Source organism: Hemibagrus wyckioides, linkage group LG03 (assembly GCF_019097595.1).
Source record: "Hemibagrus wyckioides isolate EC202008001 linkage group LG03, SWU_Hwy_1.0, whole genome shotgun sequence".
Lineage (NCBI taxonomy): Eukaryota > Metazoa > Chordata > Actinopteri > Siluriformes > Bagridae > Hemibagrus > Hemibagrus wyckioides.
In genome coordinates, this window is record NC_080712.1 from 17257124 (window position 1) to 17279741 (window position 22618).

At 37.7% G+C, this 22618-nt stretch overlaps 2 protein-coding genes across 5 annotated transcripts in view; both read left to right on the plus strand.

The window, feature by feature from the left end:
- The window catches only part of unc5b (unc-5 netrin receptor B), a 58002-nt gene extending 52420 nt beyond the window's left edge, over positions 1-5582 (plus strand). For all 3 annotated transcript variants that reach the window (XM_058386237.1, XM_058386236.1, XM_058386238.1), the window contains 3 exons: positions 451-615; positions 720-898; positions 1834-5582. In XM_058386237.1, the coding sequence (XP_058242220.1) occupies positions 451-615; positions 720-898; positions 1834-1999 (510 nt within the window). In that variant the 3' untranslated portion in view covers positions 2000-5582. The remainder of the gene's footprint in view (positions 1-450; positions 616-719; positions 899-1833) is intronic.
- A 5187-nt stretch (positions 5583-10769) lies between these two features.
- Positions 10770-22618, plus strand: part of myofl (myoferlin like) — a 30146-nt gene continuing 18297 nt past the window's right edge. The window contains exons 1-19 of one of the 2 annotated variants that reach the window (XM_058385638.1): positions 10770-11134; positions 11595-11650; positions 11755-11846; positions 14669-14777; positions 15263-15359; positions 16221-16387; positions 16473-16601; positions 17008-17070; positions 17176-17226; positions 17337-17367; positions 17518-17633; positions 17751-17877; positions 17975-18078; positions 19255-19323; positions 19533-19576; positions 19695-19777; positions 19862-19903; positions 20089-20210; positions 20892-21005. In XM_058385638.1, coding sequence (XP_058241621.1) covers positions 11047-11134; positions 11595-11650; positions 11755-11846; positions 14669-14777; positions 15263-15359; positions 16221-16387; positions 16473-16601; positions 17008-17070; positions 17176-17226; positions 17337-17367; positions 17518-17633; positions 17751-17877; positions 17975-18078; positions 19255-19323; positions 19533-19576; positions 19695-19777; positions 19862-19903; positions 20089-20210; positions 20892-21005 — 1704 coding nt within the window. In that variant the 5' untranslated portion in view covers positions 10770-11046. Of the gene's footprint in view, positions 11135-11594; positions 11651-11754; positions 11847-14668; positions 14778-15262; positions 15360-16220; positions 16388-16472; positions 16602-17007; positions 17071-17175; positions 17227-17336; positions 17368-17517; positions 17634-17750; positions 17878-17974; positions 18079-19254; positions 19324-19532; positions 19577-19694; positions 19778-19861; positions 19904-20085; positions 20211-20891; positions 21006-22618 lie in introns of both variants that reach the window. The other variant, XM_058385637.1, reaches the window with a different exon arrangement.

Sequence of the window (22618 nt, forward strand, 5' to 3'; positions counted from 1 at the left end):
ATTTTTGCCAGTTGAGAAAAAGTTGAGAACATATAAAAAGTTGAGAACATATAAGCTGTTGTGGACATTTTAGCTACTTCAGCTGCTATATTCATGGATGTGATTGTGAAGGTTCTGATTTTCACAATACGCTGAGAGAAGTTCTTATGACGAAATTAAAGGAACATTTCAACATCATCCAAACTTTTAGTAAGGTATTGGGATAGCTAAAAGACATTCCACCAGCACAAAAAAATGTTTCTTTCCTTTTAGTCTATAAAGAAATATGGTGTATGTGTTGAAATCACAATTTACCTATGACATAAAGTGTGGAGTAATTGGAGAGATTTTGTAAGTGTCAAATACCTTCATTATGTAAAACACAGGTTTGTAGGTATGTTAATATCAGCAAAGGTAGGTGTGTGTTAATTTTAACCCTGCTTACCTCCAGTTTTGCTGTGTGTATTATAGGAGATCCCATTCTACCACATCTGGAATGGGAGCCAGCGGCCCCTACATTGCACCTTTAGCCTGGAGAGAGGCAGCCTGGCTGTGTCCCAGCTTAGCTGTAAGATCTGTGTGAGACAGGTAGAGGGGGAGGGACAGATATTCCAGCTCCACACAGACATCCAGGAGGTACAGACACTGTGGAAAATGCAATTGGTGCTCAACTAAATTGTTCCAGACTGCTTATTTGGATGAACCATTTATGTGTGTGCTTGTTTGTGCTTGTGTGTCAGACATTGCCCCCTCATTCACCGCTGCCTGCAGCAGGAACAAGCCTGCCGTCATCTCAGGTGGGTCCTTATGCCTTCCGCCTGCCAGCCTCCATCCGCCAAAAGATCTGTGCCAGTCTTGATGCCCCCAGTGCCCGCGGCTGTGACTGGAGACTGCTTGCACACAGCCTGGGCTTTGACAGGTGAATGCATTAGCATGCGTGTGTAGGTGTGAGTGTGTGTGGGTGTGTGTGTGTGTGTGTGTGTGTGGTATCTTGCTTGGTAGGTGCCAAATGTCCCCACATGGATAGATTTATTTAATTGTTTCTTCCCACAAGGAAAACTTTTTTGTTTTTCTTTTTAAAAACTTCAGCATTTATTCTAAGAAAATAAAAGAGCCAAAAGGTTTCCTTTTTTTTGTGTCTTAGGGTGAAATTTGAGTCAGGGTATGGGTAGATATTTGCATTTCTAATCATGGAAGGTCCTAGATCACTTTGAATAATATTAAGGATGTTACTGGCTTATGACATTATGCAAAGAATATTTTAAATTAGGAGATTCTATAGTGCTACTTAATATCTAGAGCTAGAAAAGACGCTAATGGCTGGCAAAACTGTATGCGCTATTCACAAAAAAAAAACAGATTTTGAAAGACAACTCATAATTCAAAAACATATTCCATTTTTTAAAGATTTTTTTTAATAGTCTAGAAAATTTGAATGTGTCAAGAGCCTGTGTCCAAAATGATTACTGCCTATTTAAAAGAAAGAACAGCTTTCTCACATGGAGGTGGAACAATGGTTTATATTCATAGTGCATAATTTAGACCTCAGAGCAGTGAAAAAGTGTAATAAAATTTGATACAACTGTTGATTAGTTCTTTATTCAAGATACTTCTTTCTTTCTTTTAAAGCCAATGTGAGTGTGGTGTGCATTGCTTTTTTCCAGTTGTCCCATGTGTGTGGGCTTGTCTTTATTTTATAATAAAACATATAAAACAGTCCAGTATGTGATACATATTACAGAAATAACCAAAGTAAAAGTGTTTTTATTATGCGGTTGATTCCCCCTTTAAATTTTTGATGATATTTTCTGTGTGATTAAGTGTTGTTGTGCTCTTTCCATGTCTCTTGTACAGGTACCTGAACTACTTTGCCACCAAGCCAAGTCCCACAGGTGTACTGCTCGACCTGTGGGAAGCTTGTCACCACGGTGATGCCGACCTGGTCTCCCTGGCGACTGCGCTGGAAGAGATGGGCAAGAGTGAGGTCTTGGTTGTCATGACGACAGATGAGGATTGCTGATTGGGTAATCAAAAAGGAAAGAAATGTGCCACCATGAATAAAGCAATCATTAATGCCAGTGGATGGGCATACAGTAGAGATGCGACCACACACCCTGACTCGTCACCGTGTGTGCACACTACAGAAGATACAGAGCTGCAAGCCATTGGCTCCACGATCTCTCAGTCTTACACACACTACTGCACTCAGTCATAATGAACATGAACCAAAAAAATGTGATGTCATTTGAATGAGAACATTTTTTAATCTTAATGCAGGTAGCAGGTTGAAATCTGGGCCTGTCTGCTTAAATCCACATGTACAAGCTCACGATTCAAGAATGCTTTTTGCCCTCTCAGACGTAAATAATTTTTTCATCTAAACACAAAACACCCACACACTCAGAATACATGCTGGAAGCTAAGTGTGAAAGTGCATGATTAAGTGTCACTTAAGGTCGTGATTGAGCTTTTGTTTCTTAGTGATTACTGGAGGCTTAAAGTCACCATCAAACCGACTCTAGAGTGAAGCATTTTCTCAAGCTGCTCACACACACACACACACACACACGAAAGGTCCTTACACAGTTACGCAGAATAGAGTGTTGATAATAAAGCACGGAAGTAGCCAAATGAACCAGACATAGACTCAGAAACAGCAGTACTGCAGTAGTTATTAGTTTTGCCATTTTCATTTACAACATATTGAGAATAGACCGTAGTGAACCTGACACTGCTGGTTCCTGTTTCGCAAAATTCTTGACATGCTTATGATTAGCAAAAAAGAAACAGGGAGCTTTTGTTGTTGCAAGAAAGTAGGGATGTACTGATTACACGTTTCAATACAATAAGTATTGCATATACCTGATACTGATTCAGTACTGACATCCGCACAGGAAACAAGCCAAATCTCTGCAAGCTGCTGTCGCCTAGTTATGCAAAATATCAGAGACATGATGGTGCCATGTTCAAGTCAGCGTCACTCACCGTCATGACAAAACACATCAGAGGATCAGATCAGATCCCATAACAAAGGCGAGTATCAGTGCATCTCTAGAGGAAAGCTCTATGAACTGGATTTCCCTTTTACATTATTTAAGTCATCTTCATTGTTTTTAATGACATTTTCTCTTCAACACATCATACAAAATGCAGAAGAGCTATCACACAAAGGTTTCCTATAGGGAACGCACTTTTTAATTTACTGTCCATATTAGTGGATTCGTTTTTTCATTCCCTCACGTTGTATCTGTTGTTGAGTAGAGCGTATGCGTATGTGCTTGACTGCTGTTACATTACATTTCACAAGTAAGGAGTGGTTAAAAAGTGCTTAAAGGACTTCAAGTCGTTTAAATGCTGTGTAATATGTCATGGGTAAACTGTCATTTCAGACATTGAAACAGACATGAAAAATGTGAGCTTTGATTCTGTGATCTTGTGTTTGGGTTCAACTCCAGCCATTAATCACTGCTCAGACTCTAAGGTCATGCAATTGTAGGCCTTGTGTTAAGTGTCTTTGGAAATGGCATGGCTGCTCTTTGGACCACATTGTGTCACGTCCAGTCTTCTCAGACTGTGGGTTGGAAATGTTACTATAGTGTGAGACTAACAGCCATGGCTGTCATAGGCCCTTTACCATTTGTCCATTTTGATGTTGTATCATTAGCATATTGTGACCTTAATATTATAAGGTTCAGTCTGGCATTTTGGCCGGAAATGAGTTCAGCACGTTAGTTGGAACATAACTTCACATTTGGTATTATTCTCTCTCTCTCTCTCTCTCTCTCTCTCTCTTTATTTTACAAGTTCTCTGGTTCTATATTTTAAGGAAAGTTGCACGTCTAAAATGAACTTGGAATGAACTTGGATTCTATCACAGCCCATCATAATTATAGATGAATTATTAATGAATATTTTTATTAATTGTAATAAATTGCCAATCAAAGTCTGCGCAGTTTAATACAGTGAATGGAGCACAGCAGTGCTATCAGACATTTTTGTGGCATAAATGAGCAGGAAAAAAAAGCATTTAAGTGTTGAAAGCATTTATGAGTGCTAATTTTAGTTCATACAGCTAGTGAAGTATAAAAAAATCCTTTGTCCTACTCGAGTGTATTTACACCTCTAACAATGTGTTAAACTTCAAAAAAAAAAATTAAAAAGCCTTGAACACAGTAGAAAGCTTAGAAATGCTAGTGGTAAATATTAGCTAACACCAACCTACCTCCAGTAATGTTTTTTTTATTTTTCTGCAGTAGCTCAGAGTGAAAGCAGGACTAAATATTAGCTAAATAATAAATGTTATATATTAAGTAGCTATAATACATGCACCTATTGGTTTTATTGTGTGTACCTTTTGTCAGTAAAAAAGTTTTTTTTTTCCCCCAGTGTATATTTACTGTATGAATGACTTCACATAAAATCATTTCAGAAGTGACATATAAGAAATCAGCCTACTGGAGTGCAAATGGTGGCCATCTCTGTCTTAAAATGAATTACTGAGTTGTAATCATGCTAATAACTTTATAACCATGCATCCTACCTGGTCAAATACCCACTCTTTAAATATCTCAGGGCTTTGATAATGTACATGTAAAGCACTTTCAAACTCGAAACCCTACTGACATATAAATATGGATGTCACTTCTGTAGCATTTGTTAGCTGAAATGTCACATCTTTGATGCTTGATATAAAAAAAAAGTGCTTTTTAACCAGGTAGAACAATATAATTCTAAGGTCACAATATGTCTAATTTTTTTTTACAGCCATTTCTTTGTAAAAGTGTTGAGATATCCTCCAGAAAATAAGCAGTATCTGTCCATATTTCTGGAAAAGTCATTTTTGTGGTGTGTGTGTCTGTGTGTGTGTGTGTGTGTGTGTGTGTGTGTGTGTGTGTGTACAAGTGCTGTTGAATGCGTGCTGATTGAAGGGCCTCATTTTGTAGCAGTTTCTTTTACCTTTTTATGTAAATTCTATGCAAGTACAAAATGAGTAAATTTGCAGACCTCCTTAAAGTTTTCCGCTGGATGTGCAAGTGTCAGTTTGGAAATTGCCATGCTGTACTATGACACATGCTGGAACAGGCCTTAAGGATATAAAGCTTCTCCAAGGCTCATCAGCAGAAACAAACAATATAAAATGACTCCAGGATGTTGGGATTATAACTGGTTTCCATGTGCTCTTTGCTGCTTTTCTGACCCGTGTGGAGGAATTCTGCCATCAATAGACAAAAATAAATATTCTTTCTGAGGAGGAGTAAATTAAAACCTCTACCCATGATAAAGATTGGCAGTTATGACACTGTTGATTGTACAGAATGCTCCTAAGCACATGAATTTGTTTCTGGAAACCTCTTCTAACCCAGACACAACCTTTTGGACATCCGTCAGGTATGAGACATGGGACTGCATCTAGTCTCATCCTACGGAGTTCAACCTCCTTCTGGATGTTGGTTGCTTTTCACAAACCCTGAGTGATTTTGTTCTGATGTCATACCAGAACTCTTGAGGTCTTTTTTTTTGTTTGTTTGTTTGTTTCATTTAAACACTGTAAATGTCGATTGTACATAAATGTTTAGCCTTCTTACTGTAACTAAATATAATTTTTATGCAATAAATTATATTTCTTAGTTTAACAAGAAATAATGATGTCCTGTAATCATTCCTTTGCTGTTTCAACACAGTTTATGATTAGAAAAGATGGTAGAATGGAAGAAAGGGGGAAAAAATAGACAGACAGACCGACTATATATAGTGTATGTAGATCTATGTATATATCATTTTTTTTGAAATCCTGCATTTTCCCAACAGACATGAAAAGTCCTTTAACTCTTATTTAATCAGCAGGGAAAGAGTACCTAAATGCAGCAGAGAGAAAACTGCATGCTTACGAGGTGTGTGGCTTTTTTTTTTGTTAGATTATTTTGTATAGCCTCAGCTGATTTGAGATGAAGAGGAATGTGGGACAGTGGGCTTGATTAAGTTTAAATGTTTATTGCACCTCACATAATATAAGCTCTTTATGCCTACTTTATAGCCTACTTTATAATGCAGTGTTGCATGTGTTCGATACAGAGATGTATTGTCTCAAGAACCTTATAGAATGAGGCAATACACCATATTGTTATGCTCCTGAGAGAGTGATAGATAGATAGATAGATAGATAGATAGATAGATAGATAGATAGATAGATAGATAGATAGATAGATAGATAGATAGATAGATAGATAGATAGATAGATACAAGTACAATCAGGTAATATACTGAAGTATATTCTTTTTAATCTCAGCTGCCTCATACTCTATAATGGGATATTAGAAGGCTGACTAAAACCTCACATCAATAAAGTTTCCAAAGGGATTGTTTTTCAACGTTTTGAACTCTCTTGTCTTCGCATTATCAAGGTTTTAAAGAAAGCATTTTGCTAGTCTCAGTCAGATTAAACAGACGATGGGGTGAGGATCCTTCTCTCTTCTCTCCTCACTGGCTCATTACAGAGAAGTGGAGAACAGACTCTCTTCCATTTATCTCTGTGATAAAAGACTTCACAGTACACCAGAGAGGAACCAGACAGCGATGGAGCAAGTGGAACTGAAAAGCTTTTCTGAGCAGACATCTGGTGGTTACATCAAATACACAATAGCTGCTTTTATTAAGAGACTTGTTCCTTTAGCTGTTAAAATGATCTCTGTCAGTGATCAAACACTGCCATTTTGCCGTGCATTAACACTTTTGATATCTCTAGTGGTATGCTTAGTAGCCTACTGTTGTATACTAGCTTATTCAATCTGATTAAATTCAAATACACATTGAATTATTTTCTGTTTTAAGTTCTTAGTCTCTCTGGAAATTTCTCATGGCAAATATTTTGCTGTACAGAACACAAGCTTTGATTGTGCTTGATATATTTATTCGTTTTTTTTTATTTCTAAGTTCCAGCAAGAAAAAAACAAAACCATTCCAGCAAACCAAACCAGCATTTTAACAGTTTTAATGTCCCTGTCCTCAGATTTCTTCTTGCAGCATCAGATCATTAAGGAGAGAATAGTGTAGGGCACTGATTACCTGATTCAGACACAGTGCTACTAAATTAGCGTTTAATAAATTGTCTCTGTGGGAGTGAGGAGCAGAATGGAAATCTGTCTTCTTGCCTAATTTACACAAAACATTAGCTACTCTACCAGGCTAAGAGGCTGTCTTTTGCCCAAAATAAGAAGCAAACCTTTACTGCCATCTACTGGATATGAATTCTGATAACAGGCCTCTAAGATGTTCTCATAGGAGAAACACTTCTGCATATCCTATGGGTTTAATATTGTTCAAAATGCAATATTATTATATACACTTAGGCAGCTGTGTGCCTTATCTATACAGGCTGCAGTCTCAGTACCATTCTGTACTACAGACTTGATTACTAGTAGGTGATTAAAATAATAATTCCTACTAATAACAAATATTATATAAATAGTATACACAGTGTATATAAAAGATATGTGGCTGTTTATGTATATGCATTTATAATGTTAGTACAGCCTTATAGTAATCTACTAACAATAATATACAATGTATCTCATTTAATTATAATATATGTCTCTTGGTAGCCTCCCTTGTAAGTTATTGTCTTGTCCATTCATACATTTTAGAGGGACGTCCTGTCCCTTAGTGATGTCACTGTGCTGCTCCATTTCCTCTATTTGTTGATGATGTCCTTTACACTGTTTCTTGGTACATCTAATATTTTGGAAATTCTTTTATTCCCCTCTCGTGATCAATATCTCTTAAAATTGCCATGCAAGCCCTTTGTGGACCATAATTTCAGCAGTCAAGATGAATCCAAGAAGATGTAAAGATAATCCTACAGAAAAAGCTGCTCTTTATTTGCGGCTAATCAAAAATCATTTCATTGATGACAGCTGAATAATAATTACTTATCACATGATATTTAATGTCATTTTGTTCTGAACACAGCCACATCCTCAATTATAAAAGTGTGTACACTCATACAACCAGGTTATTGAATTTTTTTTTTTTTTTTTTTTGCTTTTCCTCTTTTCCCTAAAATGTTTTGCATGTGTCCACCCATTTCACACAAACATGCAAGGAGTTGGAGTGTCTATGCTAAATTGCCCATAGGTGTGCATGTTGCTAGCACTAGCATCCTCTCCAGTGCTCACACAGATCTCTAAGTAATCCATTTGCTTTACTGTAATGATTACATATAGCATATTCACTGACCAGGCATAACATTATGACCACCTGTATTATATTCTGTTTGTCCCCCTTTTACTCCCAACATAGCCCTGACCCATCATGCACTGTGTATTCTGACACCTTTCTATCAGAAGCAGCATTAACTTCTTCAGCAATTTGAGCAACAGTAGATTGTCTGTCTTTGGACCACTATTGATAGATACTGACCACTGCAGACCGGGAACACCCCACAAGAGCTACAGTTTTGGAGATGCTCTGATCCAGTCATCTAGCCATCACAACTTGGCCTTTGTCAAACTCTCTCAAATCCTTACGCTTGTCCATTTTTCCTGCTTCTAACACATCAACTTTGAGGACAAAATGCTGCCTAATATCTCCCACCCACTAACAGGTGCCATGATGAGGAGAAAATCAGTGCTATTCACTTCACCTCTCACTGCTCATAATGTTATGCCTGATCGTTGTATAATATACTTTTTTGTATTACATACATATGTAATATCCTATTAATTTAACAGTATACTATTAATATAATGAAATCGATAAGATAATTGTGTCTGATTTACTTGAAGTTATTGAGCTGAATAACTGAAACTATAAGTGATCAGTGTCTCCCGTTGGCCACTAGAGAAATTTTATTTGAGGTCGTTATGTTGTCAGATTTCTCCTGGACATCCATAACAATCTATGGCCACTAGGTGGCACTGCGGGAACATTGGCATTTAATAAAGCATACACTATATTGCCAAAAGTATTCGCTCACCTGCCTTGACTCGCATATGAACTTAAGTGACATCCCATTCCTAATCCATAGGGTTCAATATGACGTCGGTCCACCCTTTGCAGCTATAACAGCTTCAACTCTTCTGGGAAGGCTGTCCACAAGGTTTAGGAGTGTGTTTATGGGAATTTTTGACCATTCTTCCAGAAGCGCATTTGTGAGGTCACACACTGATGTTGGACGAGAAGGCCTGGCTCTCAGTCTCCGCTCTAATTCATCCCAAAGGTGTTCTATCGGGTTGAGGTCAGGACTCTGTGCAGGCCAGTCAAGTTCATCCACACCAGACTCTGTCATCCATGTCTTTATGGACCTTGCTTTGTGCACTGGTGCACAGTCATGTTGGAAGAGGAAGGGGCCAGCTCCAAACTGTTCCCACAAAGTTGGGAGCATGGAATTGTCCAAAATGTCTTGGTATGCTGAAGCATTCAGAGTTCCTTTCACTGGAACTAAGGGGCTGAGCCCAGCTCCTGAAAAACAACCCCACACCATAATCCCCCCTCCACCAAACTTTACACTTGGCACAATGCAGTCAGACAAGTACCGTTCTCCTGGCAACCGCCAAACCCAGACTCGTCCATCAGATTGCCAGATGGAGAAGCGCGATTCGTCACTCCAGAGAACGCGTCTCCACTGCTCTAGAGTCCAGTGGCGGCGTGCTTTACACCGCTGCATCCGACGCTTTGCATTGCACTTGGTGATGTATGGCTTGGATGCAGCTGCTCGGCCATGGAAACCCATTCCATGAAGCTCTCTGCGCACTGTTCTTGAGCTAATCTGAAGGCCACATGAAGTTTGGAGGTCTGTAGCGATCGACTCTGCAGAAAGTTGGCGACCTCTTCGCACTATGCGCCTCAGCATCTGCTGACCCCGCTCCGTCAGTTTACGTGGCCTACCACTTCGTGGCTGAGTTGCTGTCGTTCCCAAACACTTCCACGTTCTTATAATACAGCTGACAGTTGACTGTGGAATATTTAGGAGCGAGGAAATTTCACGACTGGATTTGTTGCACAGGTGGCATCCTATCACAGTTCCACGCTGGAATTCACTGAGCTCCTGAGAGCGACCCATTCTTTCACAAATGTTTGTAAAAACAGTCTGCATGCCTAGGTGCTTGATTTTATACACCTGTGGCCATGGAAGTGATTGGAACACCTGATTCTGATTATTTGGATGGGTGAGCGAATACTTTTGGCAATATAGTGTAAGTATCATGCAGTGTATAAAATATTTGTGATATGGGCTGAAATATGCTAATATCTAAACAAGTAGTTTACAAAACACATTATCTATTTAAATTCATCTTCAATCATTGTCTTACCAGTGCTGACTCTGAATTGATTTAGATCCAGGAGATTCCTAGTCCTAACTTTCCCCAAATCCACATTTGGCCCAGTTTAGAATGTGGAAGCTTGGGGTGAGGTATCTTAGGGTTGATTGATCGGACGGTTATGAGCTCGAATCTCAGATCCCCTAAGCTGCCACAGGGCCCCTGAGCAAGGCCCCTTAACCCTCAATTGCTCAGTTGTATAAAATTGTAAGTCGCTCTGGATAAGGGCGTCTGCCAAATGCCAGAAATGTAAATGTCTTCTTTTTCAAGCTGTTTTGGGAAATACAGGACCTCGACCTTGCTGCTAATCTTCCCCATGACCACTAGGTGGTGCTGTACAATACACATACTGTACATCAATATACAAAACCAGTCACTTAACAAAACTTTCATAGAAACACATGACTAAATTACACTCTACAAGCTGTACATGACTTTACAAGCTATTCCATGTCTCACTGACTGCCAACATTTTTGTAGGGGGGGGGGATAAAGGGACTTGTTATTCACCTGTATTATCATTACATTGCCTGTGAATGACTGGTCTACAAGTCACTTCAGTCAAATTCATACTTAAAGGGTGGATATTTGTTCTTGCACTGGTGTTCTTGCCTAACCTCATATGAAGCCGAGCTTCACTACACTGTTCCCTCCTCTCCTTCCTCAGCCTGCTTGTCTCGCGCGCTTCCTCCTTAACGCCCGAATCCTATGAATAGGAACAGCGGATTATATTGACTCTTGAGTGGACACCATGCTGAAGGTGGTGGTCGAGAGCGCTAAAGCAATCCCTAAAAAGACACTCGGCATCCCGGATCCTATCGCCGGAGTCATCTTTAAAGGTGAGTCCATACTTTTGAGTCATTGCGCGACTTTTTGTGCAGCTCGTGAGCACAAAAAAAACACAGTGGGAGTCATAATAAGTCGTGCTTTGTTTCATTACTTGTAACAAAGCTCGAATTGAAAGCAAGCAGAACGCAAATTATCTACTGAAATAGGCTGCAATGTAGGCTTTTGTACTATTTCTACAAATATCCACTGGGATAAACACTGGGATACCATAGTATTTATATATTATGTGATGTCTCAGAGGTACAAAGTAGATTTCCTTATAAGGACACAAATGGCGAGTCGCAGTTTGGTGGAAAAATGCCTCCTTCTGCAAAGTAACTTAACACGCAATGAATATCAGTGCCTGAATAGTTCATTGAGGGGTTCTTTATTCCTTGCTATACCCTACATTTTAACATAACAAAAGAAAGAACTTTCCCTTGCTTTCCTTATTTGCTTGAACTCTTCCAGGTGAAAAAAAGAAAACCAAAGCAATCACCAGTGAGTTAAATCCTGTGTGGAATGAGGTGAGTGGAATACACTGATGCCCAGATACTGTTATTGTAGATGGACTGTCCTAATGTTGATGATATTGTGTGACACTAGTTGCTGTTCTTGTTTACCTTTTCAGATTCTTGAGTTTGATTTAAAGGGTTCGCCTCTGGACGCTTCATCATTCATCGATGTTGTGGTTAAAGACTATGAGACCATCGGGAAGGACAAGTATGCACTTTGGCACTCTTTTAAAGATTTCTATAAGTTTAAGTAATTGCACAGATGCACCAAAGTACTGTCTTATAGTGTGTCCACTGGTACAGTGTTGAATGAAGTGGATGAGAAAGCTGTGAAAATGCTTTTTTGTCACCTTAAATTCTCAAGTATAGTTAAGTTAAGTTTTTAACCCTTACTTTCTCCCTGTACGCCGTAAAACATATAATAAACCAATGCATCTGTAGCAATAACATTAAATGAATGATTACAGAGAAGCCTCAGCTTGTACAGAGAGATCCCTTACCGCCACACCCAGCTTCCATGTCTGTACATGCTATGCTATGTGAAAGCAGAGCCCAAATTTCCCCCAAGCATTATATTATAACAAGCATACTACCACTTCTGCTCTTACTTTTACTTTTCTGAAAGGTCCTGTGGTTCACAAGGTTAGATTTAGGTCTACAGATAAGGCTCACTTTAACCTTGTAATGTAAGTGAAAAATATTTGCACATTATCATTGGTGGTGTTGTAATACTGATTAGAGGGAAACGTTTACCTGAGCCAAAAGTTCATGCTCAAAAAAATGAATCCCCCTTTTTTGGGGGGCCCTGGAAGACTGAAATCACTGTTTTTTCCATTGTCGAAGTGAAGCAAAAAGCCACATGGCATGAGGTAAGTAATGTGGAAGTGCATGTCACGACTTGATTCCAGCTGGTATTGAATCACTTTTAAAGACGTCTTCCACATGTAGTCTGCCAGAAATCCTCTTATGCTGGCCTGTAAATCTAGTTGCCAATATATCTAATGCACAGTTCCATCATATACAGCTAGATATTTTTAGTATTAACTGAGTAGTAGGATGAGGCTTGATGAATGTTTGGTGAAATTAGATCTTGCTTTTTTTTCTTTTTTTTTCCAAGATGTGACTCATACACTTGAGTTTACATTCCATGTCCAAACAATCTAAAAAATCTCTTACAAGGAAATTTGTCTCTAACGAACAGTCCTACTTCTGAACAGCTCAAATATATACAGAAGAATGGAAAAGATTGTGTTAATTTACATTTTCGCAGAAATCCGTTGCAGTTAAATCTCTGCTGAGACTGCTGCTTTTATTTTCAGTACAAATGAATAATGAACATTTAACACTAATCTCATTTTTAAAAAAATTAATGTTAATAATGAGAACTGCATCGGGAATGTTTTCATTCAAAGTCTATTGCATAGGTTTGGGCATGCCCCAGAATGAGGACTATGGAGTTAGGTGTGTGCCAAAAGTGTTAAGTAAAAGGTTCAGTATACGTTTCACAAGAAAAAATGAAAGTTTCCTCAGTGTGATTTTTGTATGCAAAATGTGGTCATGCTCAGATGACCCTCAAAGGTCTACTTGGTCCTTAACCATGGCTACTGAGCGCATGCGTGGAAATTTGATCACTAACAAACAATACACCAGGCAATTCAAATAAATAGAAGTAGTTCATATTTGTGTTACCAGTGCATATGTAATATACAGTAAGTACAGTGCTCATGTAATATACAGAAATAAAAATCAGCAAAATTCAAAAGTAAAAAACTGCAACAAAGGACTATTAAATTCAATGGGTTTTTTACATGGTGTTTAACTGAAATCTTACTGTTTATGTCACTTTTTGCCGGGTTTTATTAATACATAATGAATATGACATTTTGTTGCTTTTTAGTAAAATTTACAATTTTAGTATTAGCAGTATTTTAGTATTTCAGTATTACCAGTCCAGTAACGTCCTTTGTGTGAATAGATACAGCACGAAAGTTTTAAAACCTCACTCATGTATCCTATTGTTTTTTTAATTTTTGTATGCTATTAGTCCTCAGCACCACTGAGTGTACTACAAGCATATCCTTTGTCTAGACACAGGCGCATTAATCCTGTTTGGATGGAGGTTTATAATCATGGACATCTGACGCTCTGGAATAGTGGACAGAGAAAAGGGGAACTGCTTTTTGTTTTTTCATTCTATGCACAGTCATTCACAGTTTGTTGTACAATATAAGGAAATTGTGGCTCCTACGATTAGCTGTCTTCCTTTTTCTAAAAAATTTTTTCTTAGGTTCCTCAGCTATTAAGGCAAACAAAAAACAATCTGCCAGCAAATCCTTAGGTTACAGACTTCTAAGCCCATTTTACTGTGATTGATCATGTGGTAGAGTGTGTATACAGTTTAAACTGAGGGATATAGTGCAATTTTCAGGCCTGTGGCTCACTATAATTACTCACAGCCTTGTGTATTTTTTTCCACTCGCCTCCCATTTGCTTCTCTTTTTTATGGTGGGAGGAATCCCCTAGCCTACTCCTTTACCAACCAAGATGATTAAAGCTAGCATCAAGTGTAGCCTTTTTTTAGAATAAATAGAAGCAATACATGTGAATTTCATCAATTTTGTGTTTTGCAATGTGTTCACTCATTCTGAACCAGTGAAATTTAATAACTTAGTGCCATATGTTCTTACACAAGTCAGAGCTTTGTCACAGTGACTCACCTACCATTGCAAAACCAGAGCCAGGAAAAAAAGTACCGTGCAAAGAACAAAACTCTCTAAGATTCAGTTACAGATGGGGCATTTGGATATGAATAGTGACACTAACCTGAGTATTTCCTGTGACCTTTTCATACTGTGTTTTATTTAGCTTTTTGGTTGTTATGGCTTCTGCTATTATAGCTTATTGCATTTCATACTAGCATTACATTTTGTTTAGATTACTCTCATTAATATATATTGTGTCTTGTGATCTCATACAGGACAGGTTGTTTGTGATTATTAACATATACCTCATTATGTTCTTGCTTTATAGATTGATTGGCTCTGCAAAAATCTCTCTCCGGGATTTGGCCAGTGGTCAGATCAAATCTTTGCCTTCAAGAAATGTCCCTCTTGTCAATGAGAAGAAGCAAGATACAGGGGTAATCTTGGACTTCTGAATATATAGCACAATACCACAGTAATACCAATACCAATACCAGTAATACAATAATACCACAGTATTAGTTGATATATTGATTCAGCAAATCACAGCAAATTTATTATTGTTTCTATAGTAACAGTAACAAATTGCCCAGGGACTTAAACAAAATAAATGAATTTTTAAAATGCATGGTATTTTGTTGGTATGGTAAAAAAAATTCCCTGGAAAATGTTTATTTAGCATTCGTGGAAGAAGTCTACAGCATCATCCTTTGTTTTCTGGTTTATCTGAGTTTTGATGAGGGAACAATTATCATTATTCAATCATCATCATTCTTTAATAACTAAAGCATTTGTTAGCGTTAATAAATTGGTAAAAAAAAATTTTTAAAGCATTACATGTTGACTCAAGCGTGATATAATGCATGTAAGTGATGGATCATATGGTGACATGAAGTATGTGTGGGGATTTGTGTTGTTCCAGGCAACTATAAGTTTATTGATTGGATATGAGCCTCCTGCCTGTGCTGTTCCTAATCAAAATGCACCAGTGGATGGAGACGCCAGTGCTGGAGAAGCAGGTCAGTTAATGCAGCTCAAAGCCCTTATGCATTTTGCCATGTTTTTTATGTGCTTATTCTTGAAAAGGTTGATCAGGACATTGAATGAATTTACCAAAACTCTTATTATGTTTGCTCTTCTGCGTTATGAGCTGATGTTCAAGTATTTTTAACTGATTGGAGTCACTAGACTAGACTACATTTGAAAGCCACTTTTCAATGGGCTGCTGTGCTGCCCTTCAGTATGGAAATCAGTGATGCAAATCAAAGGTGGAAGTTGCAAAAAAGAAAACAGACAATACTCAGCATCTCCAGGAATACATGCTATTACACACCCATATCTGTTTATTTTTCTCTCTCTCTCTCTCTCTCTCTCTCTATATATATATATATATATATATATATATATGTCTCAATAAATTTTTGAAAGAGACACGATGCATGCTTTGTACGCTTCAGTAGTCTGATGAAACCAAAACCATGTGAAGACACTGTCTCTGTCTATATATATATATATATCTTACATGATGTGGCTCTTTTTGAGGATTTTAGGTTATATATAATCCAAGAGCTATATCATGTGACATACAGGCTCTAGAAACACTTTAACGTATTTCCACAATCACGTCTTAACAATACTGTATGTGTGTGTGTGTGTGTGTTGTACTAACTTTACTGGTTTTCCACCCAACTCCTGAACAGTTTTGGTTGCTTTGCCAAAAATATGAAATTTCTGAAAGATATCCTATAAAAATATAAGCTGAAATTAATCAAAATAAATGCATTGTTTGTAGGACCTTACAGTTAGGTTGACAAGAGCTTAATGTAACACACACAGGAGGAAAGCTTGTAAAATCAAGCTGTTGTTTGTTATCCCACTAGGTGTTTCTACTGGTGGAAAGGAAGATGGTGATGAAGAAACTACAGACTGGGGAGATCCACGGACTCCTGGAGATGCACCTGGCCAGCCTGGGAAAACGCCCCAAAAGATGATCCGTGCAAATCGAAAGAGACAGAAAGCTCTGTCTAACAAACCCCAAGATTTCCAGGTATGTCACTTTTTAGATTCATCATGGATTTATGTGATTAATATTTTGTTGATTGTTTTAACTCAGATTCATGGTTCTTCATTAGATTCGCATCCGAATCATCGAGGGTCGGCAGTTGCCCGGAAATAACATCAAACCAGTAGTCAAAGTAAGTGTTTGTGGACAGACCCACAGGACACGGATCAAGAGAGGAAACAATCCATTTTTTGATGAGGTAAGGATTTTTTTATAATATATATCAGATCTGCGTTTTTAGTTGAACTGTACATGTTCATCATATCGCCACTAAATTGTTACACTTTATAGATCTTATCTTAATCTGTCTTTCTGTGAACTGCTCTGTGTCAGCTCTGCTGCTCCTGTCTTAACACTGTCATGCCCTATTTCTGCTGGTTCTTTGCTTTGCTCCCCTTTGACCCCTTTGGCCTCCTTCAGCTGCTTCAGTGAGTCTCTCAGATATTTCGTGACACTTTTTTGTGACCTTTCATGTGAACACTGCACCCTGCCATGTTTACTTTTTATTCTCTATAGCATTTATTTGAAGGAATGCATACGCTATATGATTGATGGATTGGGATATGATGCTTGTCACATTATGATCAGAGTAAATATTTCTACAGATCTTCTTCTACAACATGAACATGCTGCCTTCTGAGCTTTTTGACGAGAACATCTATATTCGAGTAAGATGAACACACAGTCCCTCAGTTTTTTTTCTCTGTTGTCATTTCTGCACAATACATCACCAGCAATATAATAAAACTCCTTATGTGGCTCTTTATATCTAGGTTTATAACTCATCCTCCCTGAGATCAGACAGTCTTTTGGGGGAGTTCAAGGTAATTTATTGTCTGTATAGTCTGTGTTCAGCTGAATTACTTTTGTGTTTGTATCCTCAATATGACTAATTTCAGTGCACTTTTGTCTTTTACATTATTCCTTTCAACAGCTGGATGTTGGCTATGTTTATGATGAACCTGGTATGCGACACATTCCACCTTACATACTTCTTAATGCAATATCAGCTGGACTGTAGAAACATCATCATATCATCTGACTTGTCAGTTTCAGCACTATTAGTAATAAAATTTTCCATCTCCTTTACTGTCTTTTGTTGTGTATTTTCTAAGCTCATGCCATAATGAAGAAGTGGCTGCTGTTGAGTGATCCAGATGACTCAAGCTCTGGAGCTCGAGGTTACCTGAAAGTCAACATGATCATTGTGGGAACTGGAGACGAACCTCCGGTACATTTCCATATGTTATTTTTTAAATTTAATTTTTGCAAGAAAACATTATTTTTGAAGTTCACTTTCAGGATATGATGAGAGTTTTGATGTGTTTTTGTGTTCTTTGGGGTGCAGACAGAAAAGAAAGAGAGCAACGAGGAGCAGGATGACATTGAAAGCAACTTGCTGTTGACTGCTGGGGTCACACTGCGCTCAGCGACACTCTCTCTCAAAGTGTACCGTGCAGAGGACATGCCACAGAGTGAGTTGTGCAACAAACAACATTCAAACAGCATTCTTATTGTGTCGTTAGGAGTCAGTTTGTCATTGCGTTGTCTGGGTTTTTCTCTATTATTTAGTGGACGATGCTTTTGGGCAGACTGTCAAGAACATGTTTGGGGGAGATGGTGACAAGAAAAACCTTGTGGATCCATTTTTGGAAGTTAGTTTTGCAGGCAAAAAGGTAAAATCCCTAATCCCTTTTGTGTTTTCTTTAGTTTTTAAGGGGTAGATATGAAATATTATTAATGTCAGCAGTGTCTCATGCACTGGTCAGTATTACGCTATGATCACGCTTTCCTCTGTGATACCTGTGTTGTGTAATTTGCCTCAGACTCATGACTGTGTATAAGTCATACAGTGTATGTTGCAGCCTTGGAAACCACTTTATATTGTTTGAATTATATATATTTTTTTACTATAGCACTGCTAAGGTTTTTTGTCACTTGTTAAATGTTTCTCTTTGTATTGTATATCTATTTCCCCCAAATGTAAAAAGATAGAAAATCACATTTAGAAGTTTTATTCTGACCAGTGGTGGCTCATGAGCTTAGGAACTTTAGACTCAAGACTTCTGAGGTAATATTCACAGGTTTAAGGAAAAATTCCTGCTCAACTATATCTCAAAAAACACACAAATGACCTGAAGCTAGTCCCCGGCTACAAAAGATTGTAAATCGGAAAAAGGAAGACATTTTTGAATGAGTAAACAAACACTTCACATCACTGATTTAGATCATTATCCACTCTATAATCCCCCTTTCCCTCTCCAAATTTTTCATACAATTGAAATGGTCCTGTACATCAGAGACACATTGTCTACATTTGCACGTCCACATTATTCTGGAAATTTATTAAATTTAATTCTAATGGTTTGCTATAAAAAAGATCTTGGCAGCTGTGGAATACTTTAAACTAACCTTTTTAACTAGCCCTGGCATCCAGACCCTTTCATTGTCATGTCTGCATGGGGAAGAGCAATTGCTGCCCCAATGATCCTCAAGTATTGCTTGTTGGAGTTCCCATTTTAGTTCCAATAATAACTGTATGGCAACCATGTGGAACAGTGTGCATGTTTCCCCATTATTGCCCAAGTAAATCGATGGAACATCAGCTTGTCTGTGAAATAGCAACACTTTTTTAAATTGCCGGTCACTAAAAGCCCTATCATCGAGGATGCATCTTTCTGAGCCAGCAGTGTTGTTCTCAGAGGAGAACTTGATGCCATGAGCAAGCCCAAACACCCTCTACAACACATATGAACAAGACAAAGTAACTTTGCTTTCCTTTCCCAAGAGTGCTCAAGTGTTTGATAAGGAAATGCGATGTGCTCTTCTTGTCTTCTTCTATTCCTTTAAAGCTATGCACAAAGATCATTGAGAAGAATGCAAATCCGGAGTGGAACCAAGTGATACACCTCCAGGTCAAGGTGAGAATGAGTGATGATGTGGTGCTCCTTAATGAATGCATTGAAATGAAGAATACGTGGTATGAGACCGAAGTGAGAATATGTGACAGATTTAAGAAAGAATGTTATGTAACATTAACATAATGAAACATGATTTCATTGCTTATGCTAAATTTAATCTTAGTGGAATACATTATAGGTTATTGTCCTTGTTTTTAATCTTTGTTTAGTTCCCATCAATGTGTGAACGAATCAAACTTACTATGTTTGACTGGTAAGTTTCTAATAAACTGGATTATTTCATACAAAATACTGACCTAAGAGGAGTTGCCTCCCTGTATGCCATGTGATATTAACTCTATTTTTTTTTTGTTTGCCTCATTTTCTTGTAGGGATCGCTTTACAAGCAATGATACTGTTGGAACCACATTCTTGAATCTCTCCAAAATATCATCATCTGGTGGTGAAGTAGAAGGTAAATTCTTTGTTTCTGCCTTGAAACTGGAACACATTACAGATGACACATCAAAACGATAATTAATCTGATTATTTTTTCTAGCTGCATCGTCTAATGAAAATGGAGGGTCTCCGGGATCTGATGGTATTCATTTCTAAGATCCGATTATAATCATAATTTCAATAATAAACTGAATGTTTGTTTACTCTGTTTATGTATGGTATATTGTGTATATGCAGTCTAAAACCTACTAAGACCATTTTTATTCAAGATGTTATTTATTGGTGTTGGTTTTCTGTCACTAAGGTCCTCTCTCTTTATTTCAGTAGACAGAATGGGGACTGAGGTTGGCTTTCTTCCAGCTTTCGGTCCTTGTTACCTGAATCTTTATGGGAGCACAAGGGAATTCTCTGACCTTCCTGACCCATATGACGAGCTCAATTTGGGGCAGGTACCTGAATTTCCTTAATACATTTTAATCCCTGAAACAAGACATTGTCAGAAAACTCTTCTGTAAATGTATAATGTAGAATGTTTTTGTGGGGTTTTTTTTTTGCCTCACCACAACCACCACTCATTACACATGAATCATTTGCAGTTTTAGGTGTTACATTCCAGACAAAACTTCCACCCACAATACACACCCTTCCCTATCTACCTACAGGAAAAAAAGGAGAAAGCATATATGAAATAAAATAGTCTTAGCAATAACAATAATAACAATGAACATGGTTTAGTTCCCTTACCAACCAGACAGCATTTTAATGATTTCCTTACTGTTAATTATTTTCATAGAAATGGCTTTTTTGTAAAGTTAATTTGGAAGCTTAGGTTGAGTGAACAAAAAAGGTTGAGAAATACTTCTGAGCTAGAGGCCAGATTAAAGAAATTGTTTGTCACATGATATCATTGGTATGCTCATTGGTATCATTGGTATCAACTGATTAATGCAATGTGTAATCACAGGGAAAGCATTTGCAAGAACATGCTTTAAAATGTTCTTTCAGTTTGTCATTGTTTGCTTTATAGAAATAATTTTCTTGATATGTTTAACTGGTAGTATTTGCACTGTTGTTAAGAGCTACACAATGGATGTAGATGCTGTGAGTCATAGCATGCCTGTATGTTACAGGGTGAGGGGGTAGCCTACAGGGGCAGAGTACTCATTGAACTTTCTACTCGGCTGGAGGACAAGATTGACAAGAAAATTGATGACCTCAGCAACGATGATGTCCTAGTAGCACAGGTAACATGTAGCATGCAGCACAAGACACGTATATGTCACCAGAAACTCACTCCAAATGAGTTTCACTGCTTCACTACTTTTATTTATAGAGAAACATTCTCAGGGGAAGTCAGAAATGATGAAAGATCAAGTTAGGGGATGTTAAGATTTAATACATTTCGGAAATCTTAGAGGAAATGTGAAGTGGTCATTTTTTTACTATATAGATTTTATATTCTACTTCAATTTAAAACAAATGATGTACCTTCAGTGTTACAGTGTATACAGTACATTTGGCATGAACTGTTTATTACATGGGTTCCCACGCATCCTGGAAAACCTGGAAATCCTGGAAAATTAATGACCAATTTTCCAGTACTGGAAAACGTGGAAAATGAGAGAAAACGTAAATTGTCCTGTAAAAAAAATCTTTTGTCATGGAAAATGATTATTATTATTTAATGTTCTTGTTCACTGAAGAACAGTTTACAAATAGTCTGAAACAATTAACGTTAGTATCAGAAAGCACTATGTTCAGGGATGCTGGTGTTGACACGTGAGCGATCTCGCTGTGACGTAGTGACGTTGTCTTGTGTTGGCGGTTGCAGGTGCTAGTAATAAAGTACTTTGATGTTTGCAGAAAATGTGTCTGGTAGGCACACACCTAAACTTATTAATATGGGTTAAATGTACCATAGCTGATCCGTGATCCGTAAGTACTAGTCTGGACGGTTCGGCACGCATGTGATTCGCGTATTAGTTGTAAAATATAACTATCACGGAGTGATGCACACACATATACACACACACACAGAGGTGCGTTTCAGACAGCGCGTTTCAGACATCAGCAAACTAGGTGTGTTCTGCATGGTGAGATGTGCTTGCAATTGGGATGGGAATTGAAAACAGAGCGCTGAAGTCGTACACTTTCTGCTTCCCTTGGTGATGTGCACACAGTGTTCGTTTACTTTTTCAAAGATGAAGTAGATTACATACAACATTTGTCAGATATGCAACTGTTTCAGACATTTTCATGAAGCAACGGAAACACTTTTCATCCAGCACTTTATGTTACTACTCAATACAGCACCATATGTACATCTATAAGGTTTAACATAATATTTAAATATCAATAAAGTGAGTCTATGTATTCTATCAGTTTTATTTTGATAAACATCACATAATATAACACTGTGGTTACAGGAAAAGATTCATCTGTCACAGAAAACAATTTTTTTCTACTAGTAGCCTAAGAAAGGTCAAACATGATTAAAGACAAGCGAATAGTCAGCAAAAATGACAAGCATAAATAAATCCAATATAACAAAGTTACAAATAAAACAGTAGTATTCAGGTACAGAAATGTAATAATTACGTATAAAATAACACTGCATAGTGTTAACTGTATAAAATAAATATAGATCTTTGTTAAAGCGGTGTGTTTTTTGTTTGTTTAACCTTAATGATAGACAGCAGCAGGTATTTATTTCTCTCTCAGCTATTTTTCATTCACTTAAGACATCAACAGCTGTATGGAGAGCGATTCCTGAGACAGATATTTAGGCAGTGTAGTTTGAAGGTGTCTGTTCAAGCACAAGAAAACATGAAAGAGGAAGCAGTTTATTGTTGGTGTG